The 16,104-nt window shown below is 51.1% G+C and overlaps 1 protein-coding gene across 2 annotated transcripts in view; it reads right to left on the minus strand.

Annotated features, from left to right (window-relative positions):
• SMG6 (SMG6 nonsense mediated mRNA decay factor) overlaps window positions 1-16,104 on the minus strand; it is a 118,540-nt gene that overhangs the window by 13,345 nt on the left and 89,091 nt on the right. For both annotated transcript variants that reach the window (XM_060258774.1, XM_060258773.1), the window contains exons 14-15: window positions 5,334-5,510; window positions 4,059-4,205 (exon numbers count right to left, since the gene is read on the minus strand). In XM_060258774.1, coding sequence (XP_060114757.1) covers window positions 4,059-4,205; window positions 5,334-5,510 — 324 coding nt within the window. The remainder of the gene's footprint in view (window positions 1-4,058; window positions 4,206-5,333; window positions 5,511-16,104) is intronic.

Below are 16,104 nucleotides of genomic sequence, written 5' to 3' on the forward strand. Positions count from 1 at the left end.
GTATTTCGCTTTTAAGAAACTCCCATCCCTCCTGAACCCCCTTCCTCCTAAGTATTTCTGACCATGGGATTTCACCCAGCATAGTTCTAAGTTTATCAAAGTTTACCTTTCTGAAGTCCAGCCTATATGTCTGGCTACGTATAGCTTTTCCCTTCCCTAAAACTGTAAATTCCAAAATCACATGGTCACTACTACCCAGGGTGCCCACTATTTCCACTTCTTCAATCAATTCTTCCTTGTTGGTGAGAATTAAATCCAAGATAGCAGATCCCCTTGTTTCCTTCATCACTTTCTGGAAAAGGAAGTTGTCAGCAAGACAAGTAAGGAATCTATCTGACTTTTCATTTTTAGCAGAGTTGAACTTTCAACAGATGTCCGGATAACTGAAATCTCCCATGATCACTGTATCTCTTCTCTTGGAGAACTCTGCAATCTGCTGTAGAAGTATCTCATCCAAGTCCTCTGCCTGACTTGGTGGTCTATAGCAGACCCCCACAATAATATCAGTTATTTCTTACTCCTTTTATTTTTACCCAGAGACTCTCAACTGAGCTGCCATGCTCAGATTCACATATTTCCTCACAAGTATATACCTCCTTCACATATACTGCGACGCCTCCGCCTTTTCTCATTTGCCTGTCCCTTTTAAATAAGTTGTACTCCTGAATCCTAATATTCCAGTTGTGAGTGTCATCCCACCAAGTTTCAGTAAGGCCTATTTTGTCATAGTCTCCTTCCTTTATTAGGACTTCCAGTTCTTCCTGATTGTTTCCCATACTCTGTGCATTAGTGTAGAGACATCGGAATCCATGTTTTATGCATCCCGAGGGTTTAGTTTCCGTACAAGCCTGCAAGTTAACATTACCTAGCGTATGTGCCACTCTTTGCAAATCTGTAATGTTCTTATTCCCAGTTTCTGGCATCATACGAGGCTTTGAATCATTGTCTCGCTTCCCCATACAATTTAGTTTAAAATCCTCCTTATTAGGTTAGCAAGGCTGTTACCAAACGCCCTTTTTCCTACCGCCGTAAGGTGCAAACCATCTCTCGATAGAAGACCACCATCTCAAAAGCGTAAGCCATGGTCCAGAAATCTGAATCTTTCCTGACGACACCGTCAACGTAGCCAGTTGTTTATTTGAAGTATTCTTTTTCGTCCTAAGCCACGGCCTTCAACAGGAAGCACTGACGAGTACACAACCTGTGCGCCCAGTTCCTTCACTTTCTGACCTAAAGCCACATAAGTCTTTTCTAATACGTTCAGGGCTATGACGGGCAGTATCATTTGTTCCAAAGTGGATCAGCAAGAGGGGATAGTAATCCGTGGGCTTGATAAGTCTTCCAATCCTTCTGTCACGTGCTGGATGCATGCACCCGGCAGACAGCAAAATTCTCAGGATGACAAGTCCGGTCGGCACACTTTGGGCTCCACCCCTCTGAGCAAGGAGTCTCCAATCACCACCACCTTCCTCTTCCCATATTGGGGAGCAGAAGCTCCAGGCTTCTTATCCACAGGATGCTGAGAAACTTTCTTCAAGCTTCGTGGAGGCTGAGGAAGTAGCCCTTGGCCAGTTCCGCAGGGCCTGTAAGACAGCCCTCTTCCAGCTGGCTTATAGCTAACTGGCATTGGAAACTGAGTGTAGTTTTGATAGACTGCTGTTATATGTCTTATTATTTTACTGTTTTAACTGGGTAAGATGTTTTAAATTCAAAATTTATGTTAGATTTTATTATGTTGTGAGCCGCCCTGAGCCACCTCGGTGGGAAGGGCGGGATATAAATGGAAATAAACTTGAAACTTGTTCCAGTGGTTCAGAATCAGTTACTGTGGAGAGATCCTGGAACCTACTGCTGAGAAGCAGGGGCTCAGAACATCTCCTGTGACAACTGCATCCCACCTGTTTTCCTTCACAAGCCACAAGGCCTGGGGAGAGTTCCCAGGAGGTCTCTGCTCCAGGTCTGGTTCAGACTTGGGCATGCTTCTCCTCAGGAGAAGGCCACTGCCCTATGTGGAGAGGGCCCAGGGCCCCGCCAGCCCCACTTCCTGTATCAGGGGTGGCCAAACTATGATTTGAGAACCACAAGTGGCTCTTTCACACATACTGTGTGGCTCTCCGAGTCCTCACCACCCCATCAGCTGGCTTGGAGAATGCATTTAAAGTTAAAGTTGCTTTGTTTCCACCTCTTCCTCTCCATCTGTGGCCCCAGAAGGTTTTCTGTGGCCCTAGAAGGTCGGATCAGAATCAATGGGTTGAAATTAAAAGAGTGTCCAGCTCAACATTAGGAAGAACTTCCTGACAGAGCAATTCCTCAGTGGAACATGCTTCCTCGGGAGGCGGTAGGCTCTCCTTCCTTGGAGGTTTTTAAACAGAGCCTAGATGGCCATTTGACAGCAATGCGGATACTGTGAATTTAGGGGGAGGTGTTTGTGAGTTTCCTGCATTGTGCAGGGGGCTGGACTAGATGACCCTGGAGGTCGCTTCCAACTCTATGATTCTATGATCTTTTTTCCTTCCTTACCGCCTGCCTGCCTGCTCTCAAACATCAGATGTTTATTCTATGTGGCTTTTCCTTTAAGCAAGTTTGGCCACCCCTGTCCCATATTCATCCCCCTTCCTTCAGGACCGCTAGTGGACACCCAAAGCAGCTAAGTGAGGTCTGCCCTATTCGGCTCAGCCAGCACCTCCTGGAGAAATACTGAGTCAATGAGCCCAGCCACATGCTCTGAGTGCTTCGTTTCTTTAAACGAGAGGGGAGGGGGGAGAAAAGGAAGAAGCACTGAAGCCTGAATGCCATCTCCTTGGGGTGAAAGCCCACCTCCCCAAATCCCAGGCATGAGCAGGGCTGGCGTTCCTCCTCTGAGACCACAATGTCCGGAGTCTCGGAGTGGTGGCACCTCGCTCTTTTCACTCAGAAACGCACCGCCCCTCGCCTCGACTGCTCTGAAGCGCCAGAACCCCAAATGCCACCCTGTCTAACGGGGTTCTTGGTGCCATCGGGTTTCTTTGCTGTAGCCGTGGCCCCTCGAGGCCCTGAGCAGACCCAGCTCTTGGGTTCCGCTGCTGCCTGGCTGGAACCCAGCGACTCTCCTGCTGTCTTGTGCACGCACACGCATACGCAAGCGGGCGCCCCTCTCTCGCCTGCTAGAATCCAGGCCTGTTCTTCCTGGCAGGCAGAAGGCTCACTGCGGCAGGCAACGGTGGGCCTGGAGAGCAAAGAGCGGTGGTTCTGGGCCTGCAGCCAATAGCCAGCGGGCACACATGTGCACGCTCTCCCAGTAGGGCCTTCAGCGGCCCTGTTTTACAACCACCTCGGCACAGACTCCAGAGTTCACGCATATGGCTAGACAGATGTGTTTGGCCGGCGTTCAAGGCTGGGAAATTAAGAGTTATGGAAGTGAAGGGCCCTGGGCACTGCAGAGGATGGAGGAAAGGCGCGCGGGGGGGTGGGTGGGGGTGGGGAGGTGGAATTTCCCTCTGCTGCTGAGAAACCCTTCGCTGGGCTTCGGGGGAGTCAGCCAGCGAGCGGGGTCGAGAGAAAGCCAGGCAGCCAACGCCCGTGGGCCAGGTCTTACTCGGAAAGGGCCGGTGTGAAGATGCTACAGCTTTGAGTGTGTGTGGGTGGGGTGTCGATGGGACCTTTGGGGCTTGATATCATCCGGTTCAGCCGTGGTAAAGGGGTGGAGTGGCTCGGGGAAAGGGGCTTCCAAGAGAAAGGAGGACTGGATAGGTCTAAAATGGCTGGAGATGGCTGTTCCCTCTGCCCCCGGGCCCCCTGGCCAGTCCCGCAGCCTGCTTTTTGCTGGCTCCAGTAAAGACTGCAGGCTAGTTGCGGGGGGGGGGGGGGGGGGAGAGTGTGCTCAAGCCCCTCCCCCTCCTCTCTGTAGGCCCATCGTGGAATTCTACACCTTTCCCCCAACTGGACATCTCTTGGGCGAGTTTTACAAAGTGTTTCCCCCCCCCTTCCCCCTCCTGCTACACTCCCGGACATGGGAAGATCTTGGTCTTTCTTGTGCAATGTCCTGAGGTGCTTCCCCTCCTGCCCCCGCTCCAGCCCACCTGGATCTTGTCTTGGCGGCGTTGCTGCTCGGCAACCTTCCTGGACAAGGCTTGCTTCCTCGCCCGGAGCTCCCTGATGTCCAGCTCTCCGCTGCTGCCTTCGGCCTCCGAGTCTTCTTCAAAGGCCTCGATCCTGACATCCTCCTCCTTCTCGCAGAAGGGGCCGGTGGAGAGAAATGGGGGGGAAAGAAGCGTTGCGATGCAAGACAGGACAGAAATTCATGTGTTTGGCAACCTTTTCCCACAAGAAATCCTTGGAACTGTAACACTGTAAAGGCCGCTGAGCACTGGGGACTCCGACTCCCCCCTTCTGTACTACAATCCCCAGAATTCCCCGGGAGCGGGAGCCCAGCTCATTCCCACCTCTCCAGAAATGGCCAGGGTGCTACCAGAAGAATTTCCTGCCGATATGGGAAAGGACGCGGCAAGAATGTGTGCACGGGGCACGCGGCCAACCCGAGCATCCTGGCTCACGCAGACAAGCGCCCCGAGCGGGCACATGTTTGCGACACGTATAGTTTGCGAGGCTTTCCCGGGGTAAAGCAAAAAACGTTTTGCCGTGGGTGGAATCCACGGAGGGCCCCTGCAAAGAGTGCAGTGGGCTCTGCAGCCTGGGGCCAAAGACTTCCCCCCCCTAAATGGCCCCATTGTCCCCTGCGAGATCCTACACAAGACCGAGTGTAGCTCTGCGGAGTGGCTGGCAGGGACGCCGTATACACACAGGCACGGCCTGCAGAGAACCCCGGGCTAAAGGAACAAGCCGGGGCAGAAAAAACAAGAGGAGAAATTCCTTAATCACATCAGGATGTGAACAGCGAGGGAGGGCCGGGCGGGGGGGGGGGCGGAGGAGGAGGAGGAGGAGAAGAGCCAGCACCAATCCCTCTTCCTGTACGTGTGTTGGAGGCTGCTGTTCAGTGCTGTCCCCCCCCCCACACCGCCCGCTCCACTGCTATAAACTCGATCCTGAGACTGAACCCTAACCCCCCCCTCACCCTGCTCTTCCTCTCCACCCCCTTCCTGCTGCGCCGGAGCTGCACATTATTAAAGCTCTGCTCCCCCCGCTGAATCGTATTTGCAAGGCGCATCTGGAACTCATCGCTGTTGCCAGAGAGCCAGAGAGAAAAAGGCTCTTGGGTGGGACTGGCAGGAAGGGGCACATGAGCACAGCATGCTCGAGAGACATTGCGCAGGGGCCTCCCCCCATTATAAATAGCAAGCCGGCCCAGGCCCGCTGGGGGCCTCGCTCCTGCCGTGCATGCCCTTCCCACCCAGTACCTGATCTTGCAGTTGTTTTCCCTCTTGGCTTGCCATTTCCTTTCCCATGGCGTCTGGGACGGGGGCCACTGACACATACTTTCCACCCTTGAATGCCAGCAATGGCTCTTCTTGGCCACAAAGGGCTTCCAGGAAATACTTCAGCACCGTGACCCTCTTGCAGTCGGCCGCAATAACCTACAAAGTGGGGATGGGGGAGAGGAGAGAGAAAGGGGGGGGGGGGTGAAAACGGAATCAAGAGCACTGAGGGTGGGTCGGCTGGGGGTGGGGAGAGAGAGAGAACTCAGAAGCAGGTTTTCACGAGACCCGGTTCTGAGTCGCACCTTTGCCGCAGATCCAAGGGCCGCCCCACGTGCCACAGGCAGTCGGATCAAAACTGTGGCCGAGGAGAGACAGCCCCTGCCAAGGCATCTGTCTTGTTTTGAAGGGTGAGCCCCAGCCCCTCTCTCGGCGGCAGGCCATCTGCCCCGCTCTCCTTCACAGCACATGTTTTTTGGGGGGGCGAGAACACGGGTTTGCCCCTTCGCTCAGAGCAAGAAACGACCTGCAGGGCTGGGCAGAGCTAGCCTCAAAGGTGACTCCAACCCAAGCCCCCTGGTGGGTGATCGACTGAGAGGAGGGAAGGCAACTGGGAGCCCTTTCATTTGACCCCATCGCCCCCAGTGCTTGGCAGACTCTCCTGGGGGGGAAAGGAGAGGCCAAGGCGGCTTTAAACTGTGGAAGGTCCAGGTGGGTGTGGGAGGCAAACGCTGCACTCCCCCCTCCCCCAACTGCCAGCGTCCCAGGGGGATTAGAGTGTGCATGCGCGTGAGACAGAGATGCTTCCCTAAGCCGGATGACAGAGGCTGCATTATGTCCCTGTATACTGTGCTAACGTGTAGTAAAGCAAAGGTAAAAGTAGTCCCCTGTGCAAACGCCAATGTGTAGTGGGGTGGTGGAAATGGGAGGGTGAGCATCAGGGAGATACTGTCAGAGCGTTAATGTTTTAAACGCATTTGCATTTTGAGTAAAAAACCCCCCAATATCGTTCGCTTGGTTTGCCTGTGTCCTTTATAAAGCTTATATCTCCCTTACGTGGCATTACATTATATGGCGCTCACGGCCTGGCCCGACAAAGTGCCATTTATGTCAAATCTGGCCATTGTAACAAATGAGTCTGACACCTCTGGTCTAAACAAATCTCCCAGGAGAGGCATCAGTCAGGAGACTTCAAGCCAGGAGTTGTCAGAATGCTAAAATCCCCATCTCTCTCCTTTCTGCCCGGTGCCGGGGAAGTGCCACACGTCTTGGACCACTGCCTAGATTGCGGATGGGCAAAACAATGGATACTGAGGTGGTGAGATGGAAGTGCCATGATTGGGAGTACAGCTAACCTGGGTGGAGTCACAGCTCCCTGAAAGCACATTCGTGGTCTGGCAGTATTCAGGATTTGTGGCTGTCCCTGGATAAGAAGAGGGCAGCATTGGGCCAGGGTGTCCTTTACCAGATTAGACTGGTTCATACTCAGAGCATGGCCACCGCTCTGCTTGCCTTGGTAACACCCCCAACTGGATTACTGAGTTGTCCTCCATGGTGGGGGGGGGGGGGGCTGCCTTCGAAATCAACCTGAACATGGTGCATTGAAGCATCGCCTGCACTGAGGTTTCTGAGGCTGCCGCTTCACTTTCAGGTGCCTGTTACCTGTTTTATTTCTACTTCTCCTGCTGTCAAAAGGGTCTTTAAACGGGCTGTTTGAAATTTTGCTACTGCAAAGTTTTTAGTGCCTTTTACTGCCTTTCCTGCTGCTTTTAGTATTGATTCTTCCTCCACCTTGTTATTTTTATTACTGTTTTAATTGCAAGCTGCCTCAGGTACTCAGAGGGGTCAAAAAGGGCGGGGGTGTAAAGTTTCCAGAGGAATACAAGAAAGACAAAAAAAAAAAAAAAAGGAAGAGAAATAAAGACATTTAGGACATTTTGCCTGGAAGAATTCCAGGAGGAAATGACAGAAGGCTTGTGACCTCTATCAGTTAATGCCGGTCCAAACAAGAGCTGCCAAGGCGGACCTACTCTCCAGTAAGGCCCCACAAGCACTGTGGAGAACTATGGGGCATGCTCCAGGGGGGCACACATGTCCATTTAGCACTGTGGAGAACTACGGGGCATGCTTCAGGGGGCACACGTCCATTTAGCCATGGTGCCTATACAGAGCCTGCAAATATACAGGCAATATACTTCTGCGATCCAGGCTGTGAGGTCCAAAGTGGAGATGAGCTGCTGCCCTGCTTGTGAACTTGGCTGAGGGGGGAGGAAACTGGCCGCCTGTCCAGCTGCTGAAAACCAAACTCGGGACTGGACAGCCCTTTGGCTCAACCCTTGCAGAGCCTCTCGTACTTTGTGTGAGTTAAGAGCCATCATGAGGATGGATTTTACTTAGCTCCTCCTCTGTGTCTCTGCTCCTACTCTTCTTTGCCTGGGCTCTGCCAGTCACTATGCCTGTCCCCTTTCCCCCAGTGAAGCCGCCACAGCACAAGAGAGAATGAATGGCTTGCCCGGGTTTCCTTCTCCCTGCTAGAAACTGGAGAGATCTGGAAACTCCTTTTTCATGGACACCTCCCAAAGGCTGGAGGCCTGGCTTAGAGAGGAAGCAGAAGACCCCAAATGATCAGTACTAAAAATACTCCACAGAAGGGCTCAAGGACTCCTTGCACATTGTCTACCTCAGTGGTCCCCAACCCTTTTGGCACCAGAGACCAGTTTTGTGGGAGACATTTTTTCCACGGACTGGGGGGGTGGGGGTGGGATGGTTTTGGGATGATAAAACTGTGCACTTTATTTGGGTCTGGGGAAACTGGGTTTGATTTCCCACTCCTCCACTTGCGGCTGCTGGAATGGTCTTGGGTCAGCCATAGCTCTTGCAGGAGTTGTCCTTGAAAGGGCAGCTTCTGGGGAGAGCTCTCTCAGCCCCACCCACTTCACAGGGTGTCTGCTGTGGGGGAGGAAGATAAAGGAGATTGTGAGCCGCTCTGAGATTCAGAGCGGAGGGCAGGATATAGATCCAATGTCATTGACTTATTATTGCTATATTGTAATATATAATGAAATAATTATACAACTCACGGCCCGGTTGCTAACTGGTACTGGTCCACAGCCTGGGGGTTGGGGACCCCTGGTCTACCTGACCCCAACATACTGAAGGAAAATAAAGGGACAGGAGCCTCCTCTCCAGAGGAAGCAGGCAAGCAGCAGGGGACAGAAGGAGAAAGATGGGGAGGGGGGAATAATCCAGGACAGTTGGTGGAATGTGCTGGTTCAAGGGGTGAAGGGGGATGCCTGGCACAACACATGCATGTCTAATTTGACCTGGGCACCGATTCTCCCACTGGGGTAATGATGGCTTCCAGGCTGGTGCGAAACTCACTTAAGACAACGTAATGTGGAAGGGTTGGAGCCTTCTACTGTTTTCACACAGCATACTTCCTGTTTTGTTTGTCATTTATAACACACTGATGCTACCATTCCACAGAATTACTAAAGGTCATGTGAAAAAAAAAAAGTACCATCAACAAATGCAAAGTCAGTGAATCAAAGTTACAATAAAAAACTTTTTAAAGACAGACAGAGAGAGGGAGGGAGGGAGGCAAGAAAGAGAGAGACAGAGAGGAAGGAAGGAAGGAAGGAAGGAAGGAAGGAAGGAAGGAAGGAAGGAAGGAAGGAAGGAAGGAAGGAAGGAAGGAAGGAAGAAAGAGAGGGAGGGGGAAGGGAAGAAGGAAGGAAGGGAGAGAAGGTTGGATTATGAAATCAGAAGGCTTAAGAACTAAACTGATTCATTTTCCAGTTATCTAACATTACTGACAGAGGCAGCTGGGCTTGACTCTGCTCTCTTGTTAAGGTGTGTGCGTTCATTGAACTGGTGCTCAGAGCAATCACTTAGCACACAGTAGGTCCAAGAGAAATCCCCAGCATCTGCTGCTATATCATTTAATAGGTTCATTTACTTAATTTTGTACCCCACATTGTCAGACACACCTGACGACTTAACGATCAAAAACTAAGAACTTATAAAAAGTCACCATTATACAATCACCACTGTGAAGACTTTAAAATCACTAGCGGGAGATGATAAAACAATTTCAGCAGAGCACCCACGAAAACAGGCTGCAGCACACTCAAGATGCACCCCCCTCCCCCGCCATGCGTGCATGCTCACACATACTCAACTCAGAGAGCCAGCTTCTAAGCCCCCAGAAATATTGTGCTGTGGACAAGTTAGAAGGGAGGAATACCCTGCACTTAATCCTGAATGATGCTTAAGACCTGGTGTGAGATGTATGCACTGTTGGGAATAGCAACCAACTGCTCTTCAGGTTTGTAGATGAAAAATTACTCCCCTCCCCCAGCCCAATACAGATACAGAAGAAGAAACTTCTAAAAAAAAAAAGGAGTCAGCCAGAAGAAAGCTGAAAGGGAGAGCAAAGAGAGTCAAGATCTAGTCAAGATCCTGGGAGATTATGGATTTAAATCCATGATCGGTTGGCAGTTTCCACCATATATGGTATCAATCAAGTCACAGTCAACTTACAGAGACCCTGCAGAGTTTTCAAAGTAAGAAACGGAGGTAGTTTGCCTGTCTTTGCGTAGCAGCGCTGACTTCCTTAGTGGTCTCTCATTCACATATTAATCAGGGCTGACCCCACGTAGCTCCTGAAATCTGGTGAGACCGGGCTATCCTGGGCTATCCAGGTAAGGGCAGACAGATACAGTCCATCTTCTGCTTTCCAGCCCTTTGGCAAGAATGCAAGTTTTAGGTGTTAAATTGCATATTAGGACATAAACCATTCTGCATTTGCATTCTTAAGGTATTCTTGAGATACCAGTGAGATTAAGAAAGGTGGAGTCAACGCTCAGAGGATGCCAACTTGGTTAATCAACTAGTTTGGTGTAGTGGTTAAGGGCGTGGACTCTTATCTGGAAGAACCGGGTTTGATTCTCCACTCCTCTGCTTGCAGCTGCTGAATGGCCTTGGGTTAGCCATAGCTAGTGCAGCTTCTGGGAGAGCTCTCTCAGCCCCACCCACCTCACAGGGTGTCTGTTGTTGGGGAAGGAGATAAAGGAGATTGTAAGTTGCTCTGAGACCCTGATTCAGAGAGAACAGCGGGGTATAAATCTGCGGTTGTCTTCTTCTTCTAAATCAAGCAAGTCGTAAAAGATAAAGCAGCTCCCCTTAAAAAAAAATCACAAATCTAGTCCAAAGGAGGACAACAGAAAGGAGCTCAGCCTCTGGCAAGGCAAACAGAAGGCAGCAAAACAAATCTGAGGAGCAGGTGGTGAAAACAAAGAATTAATCATTTATTTAAATGCACCGGGAGTGACAACAAATAAAACAAATATCAGGGAGGAGCAGTTGGACAACATAGGATTGCTAAAGGAAGACAAAGAGACTGCAGAGGAAGTGAACGAGCTCTTTGCATTTGCCTTCACTGTGGAAAATTGGATTTACACCCTGCCCTTCACTACCCGAAGGAGTCCTGGAGTGGCTTACAATCACCTCCCCTTCCTCTCCCCACAACAGACACCCTGCGAGGTAGGTGTGGCTGAGATAGCTTTGAAAGAGTTGTGATTGACCCAAGGTCACCAATGTTCCCTCTAAGCTGCAGAGTCTTGTGAGCAAAAATGATACTTTGTGAGCTGCTGGCATTAAAGTTGTGAGGTACTGCATAAATTATTGCGCTCTGGGGTCAGCCTTCCTGAGCTAAGACAAAAATGTGTGAGTTGGAGGCTAAAAATCTGTGAGCTAGCTCATGCTAACTCAGCTTAGAGGGAACACTGAAAGTCACCCAGTTGGCTTCATATGGAAGAGTGGGGAATCGAGTCTGGTTGCTCCAGAGGAAATCAAAAAGCGCTCACTGGTATCCACATGGCATATTCTCAAGAATACCTTAAAAATGCAAATGTATTCTTCTTGTAACCTGCCCTGAGAGCCTGCCTTGGGATGGAGGGGATAGAAATCCCACAAATAAATAAATGGTTTATGTCCCAATTTGCAACTTACACCTAAAACTGGCATTCCTATCAAAGGACAAGAAAGCAGACGATACTGTAAAAAGCACCTCATAAATTACAGGTCGAACAGGCTAACATCTATTCCCAACAAACTGTTAACTTAAAATAAAAGATCAACCATAAAGAGGAACAAGTCGTACTAAGGAAGAATCAGCATGGCTTCTTCGACAAGTGGTTCTGACTCACAAAACTTCTCGATTCTCTTTCAGGAGTGTTAACAAGGACCTGGAAAGGGGTGACCTGGTAGACATTAAAAAGTTTGGAAAAGTCCTTCCCCAAAGGCTAAAAAAAGGTGAAGGTAGTCCCCTGTGCAAGCACCAGTCATTTCCGACTCCGGGGTGATGTTGCATCATGACGTTTTCATGGCAGACTTTTCAACAGGGTGGTTTTGCCACTGCCTTCCGCAGTCATCTACACTTCTCCCCCAGCAAGCTGGGTCCTCATTTTACCGACCTCTGAAGGATGGAAGGCTGAGTCAACCTTGAGCAGGCTACCTGAACCCAGCTTCTGCCGGGATTGAACTCAGATCGTGAGCATAGGTTAGGACTGCAGTACTGCAGCTTTACCACTCTGCGCTACAGGGCTCATGTAGATCCCAAAGGCTACCGAATGAAATTTGTCATGGAATAGAAGAAGTGCTGTGTGATAACAATCACACGCCCCACCCCCTTTTCCCAGCTGTAAAAAGGGAGGGGAGAAGGCCTTACAATGGGAGGGCTCAAAATGCAGAGCTTGCCTGTCATTTGGGGAGTGGAGATGAGCTACAGGTCCGCAAGAACACTCTGCTTACAGGCATCTTCTTGAGCTGGATCTCAAAACCCTGGGAGGTCCACAAGTTGTGTCTGGAAGAAGCATTATGTTGTGCGGAGACTCCCGTTAAAGGTGGGATCCATTTGGGTAAAAAAACCCCCACGTGGGAGCCTGAGTGACCAACTGAAACCAGTTTCAAAGCAGTTTACAAATCCCTACCCTTTGGGATTATCTGGAATTGTAGTTCCGTGGAGGAGACAGGAGTGTTTAATAAAACCACAGCTCCAAGGATTCTTTGGGAGGGAAGCAATAATAATTCAGCCCCTTTCCGACCATTTTGAACTTCCAGCAGACCTTAACAGCTTGGTGCTGGAACTTATGAGTGTGGGCTTTGCCACCCAGGAGTGGCTTCCAAAGCTTTGATTCTGGCTATTAGGAATTTGAAATGGGTTTCCAAACTTTCTGGGAACCCTCAGGAAGAGGCTTAGGACGCTGGATGGGTCCCCCCCCCATGCTTGTGAGGGACAGAAAGCTCAGAGTGGCAGTTTACCCTGCGTTAATAATGCTACACCAACTGCAGAATCTCTCAGGCATCCGGGAAGGCTGACTCGGGGCCTCTGAGCAAGGTCAGGATAGAGTGATCAAGGAGGAGGAGTCACAAAGACCTGCTCAGGACTGGAAAGAGATGGGAGGATTCTGCCTACCCAGCACAGTCTTGGGGCTTGGCACCATGTGCCCCAAAGCTGTAAGTACCCACCTGCTTGGTAGAACCAGGAAAGCAGCTCTCTTCCCTCTCTGCTTATTAGTGACCCCCTCCGCCAACTCTAAGAACTGCAGCCTTCACTTATTTCTGTTTATATTGTTCAAACAATATATTGTTAAGTGTTCTGAAACTACCATTGCCTAGGGAGCCCTAATTTGAGTGGAAAGGTGGCATTAAAAAGGTTCTAAACAAAAGGCAATAAATAACCTTCTGGATAGCCCACAGGTGGAATTAGTGGAGTAGACAAAACCCTATTCTTAAGAACATTTGAAGCCACCCTCTTGGTCCATTATCCTCTCCTCTGACCATCAGTGGCTCTCCGGGAACTCAAGCAGAGGGTCCTGCCCAACGTAGCTCCCTGCGATCCATTTGGCTGGTGGTTAAACCTGCCAGCGGAACATGTGGTCTACTGAGCGGTGGACACTCTCCTTCGGAAAGGCACAGCCAAGATGCCATCTGGTTCTCCACAAGGCACTCCACAGTCCTGGGCCACAGATGGGGCCCACCCAGCCCTTACGACCGCAAGCCGGCGACAGCCAGAAGAAATCAACCCCGTCCCTGAGCCAGTCACACCTTCAGCGTGACACTTTCTGGTGCATACTGTCTTGCTGCCTGCACATGAGCCTGTAAAGGTCACGTGAGCCCATAAAGGCAACTGTGGCATAAATGCAGAGCTTCAGCTCCCTGTCACCTCTGGAATGGCAGCCGTTCTTCCGGAGGCTTTTGCACAACATCGTCATCTGCAGCGACACTGGCAGAAGCCCAGCGTGCTCAGTAGCTGTTTGCTTGCTGCGCGGCGCTCTCTGAACAGCTCTGGTCCCCAGCTGTAAGCTCTGCATTGCACCGGCCACATGAATCCGCCTACTACTGAAACAGACCCACGGTCCATCAAGGTCAGTACTGTCTACTCAGACTGGCAACGGCTCTCCGGGGCCTCAGGCTGAGATCTTTCACATCACTTATTCCTTGGTCCTTTCAACGGGAGATGCTGAGGGATCAAATCTGGGACCTTTTGCATGCTTGGCAGATGAACCGTGGCCCCTTTTCATAGCCTTAAAGACCTGAAAAGGCTTTTTCTCCAATGAAATGAGAGGAGAAAGAAGAGGAGGAGGAGGAAGAGATTGGATTTATACCCTGCCCTTCACTCAGAGCGGCTTACAATTTCCTTTCCCTTCCTCTCCCCGCAACAGAAACCCTGTGAGGTCGGTGGGGCTGAAGCGATGTGGAACTCCTGTGGAAAGCCTGGCCTCAAGCACACATCCAAAAGGGTTGTAGGCAAACTCAGCTGGAGAGGCAGGCACAGGGCCTGGCCAGTGGGGATTCGCCAAGGGCAAAGAAGAAGACTGCAGATTTATACACTGCCCTTCTCTCTGAATCAGAGACTCAGAGCGGCTTACACTCTCCTATCTCTTCTCCCTCCACAACAGACACCCTGTGAGGTGGGTAGGACTGAGAGGGCTCTCACAGCAGCTGCCCTTTCAAGGACAACTCCCACAAGAGCTATGGCTGACCCAAGGCTATTCTGACAGGTGCAAGAGTGGGGAATCAAACCCGGTTCTCTCAGATAAGAGTCCTCCACACACTTAACCACAACTCCAAACTGGCTCTCAAAGGGGATCGGTCCCTCTCCCACTGAGGTTCTGGGTACCCCCCCTTTCCCCATGTCAAACAAAACAGGCCACGCTGCAAGGCACAAGCACACTCCGTCTTCTGCATGCTTCTTCCAGGGATTGGAATTAAGAAGCCCTTGAAAGAAGAACAATGGGAGGAGGGCGGGGGCCAGGCTCTTTCGAGTTCAGTCTGGCTCTCCACCTACTCTAGAGAAGATAAGCAGGTGAAAGCCCCATTCCCAAGCCACACCTGTCTTCTGACACTCTTGTTCTGATCTGGCTAGACATCATCAGTGACGGCAGACCTGGAGCCAGCGGAGCCCATGGAGCTGGTGAGGTGGCAGGTGAGGGAGAAACAGGAGCAGCTTTGTTGGGGAGTTCAAGGAAAGGTGGAGGCTCCAAAGGGGTGCCCCACATTCTGCCGCCCTCAACATGCCCAGCGCAGCAGGGCCCCGCATCCCTCCCGAGCGAAGCCATCAGACAGTTTAGAGATGAGGATGGATGGGCCACAACCGGCCAGTGACAAACTGGGTATTATTACTCTGCTTAAGGGGAGGCAGGATCGCTCCAGAAAGGGATCCTATCAAGCTAGTGAGATGCTCCCAGGGCCAGCTCTGGTTTCCAGGCAATCCAGCAGCTGCCAGAAACTTGCCATGATGGCAGGAAGCTGAATATTGCCTTTTCCCACTTCTCTGCCTGCCCCCCCAAGAGCACAGACATCATAAGAACATCAGAGAGGCTGTGTTGGATCAGGCCAAGGGCTCATCCAGGCCAACACTCTGTGTCACACAGTGGCCCAAAAAACCCAGGTGCCATCAGGAGGTCCATTGGTGGGGCCAGGACGCTAGAACCCCTCCCACAGTGCCCCTTCCAAGGCATATAGAGCATTACTGCCCCAGACAGATAGTTCCATCAATATGCTGCGGCTAATAGCCACTGATGGACCTCTGTTCCATATGTTTATGCAATCCCCTCATGAAGCTGTCTATGCTTGTAGCCGCCACCACTTCGTGTGCCAGTGAATTCCATGTGTTCATCACCCTTTGGGTGAAGAAGGACTTCCTTTTATCCATTCTAGCCTGACTGCTCAGCAATTTCATGGAGTGTCCACGAGTTCTTGTACTGTGAGAAAGGGAGAAACGTAATTCTTTCTCGTTCAGGCCCAAGGCCAAAGGTGGGTGGCGGTGCTACAGCTTCTGCAGCTTGTGGCTGGCTTTTGGAAGCAGGTGTGTGTGCAGAAAGTGAGGCATAAAGGAGCAGGCAGATCCATTGCTGCCCTGAGTCAAGGCCCCTTTGTGCCCAAAGACCACCTCTGAGAGATGCCTCACGTGAAAAGCAAACTTGGGTTGGAGCCACTTGCTAAACCCCCTGCCCTGGAGCAGGAGGCAGCTGCTGCTGTTTAGGAAGAGATTCTACCCCTGCTGACCCCATTCAACAGGCAAGATCTGACTCAAGTCTGTGATCTGGGCAAGGTGCTGAACTTGACAGAGAGCATCAGGGCAAGGTGAGCAGGACGTGGCATGCCAAGCAGCGCAGAGAGCTTGGGGCCTGAGCTCCCCTGGCATCTCGTTGCAGCAGACAGCCTGTGTGCGGAGCAGCGTGAAAAG

Source organism: Heteronotia binoei, chromosome 18, assembly GCF_032191835.1.
Source record: "Heteronotia binoei isolate CCM8104 ecotype False Entrance Well chromosome 18, APGP_CSIRO_Hbin_v1, whole genome shotgun sequence".
Classification (NCBI taxonomy): domain Eukaryota; kingdom Metazoa; phylum Chordata; class Lepidosauria; order Squamata; family Gekkonidae; genus Heteronotia; species Heteronotia binoei.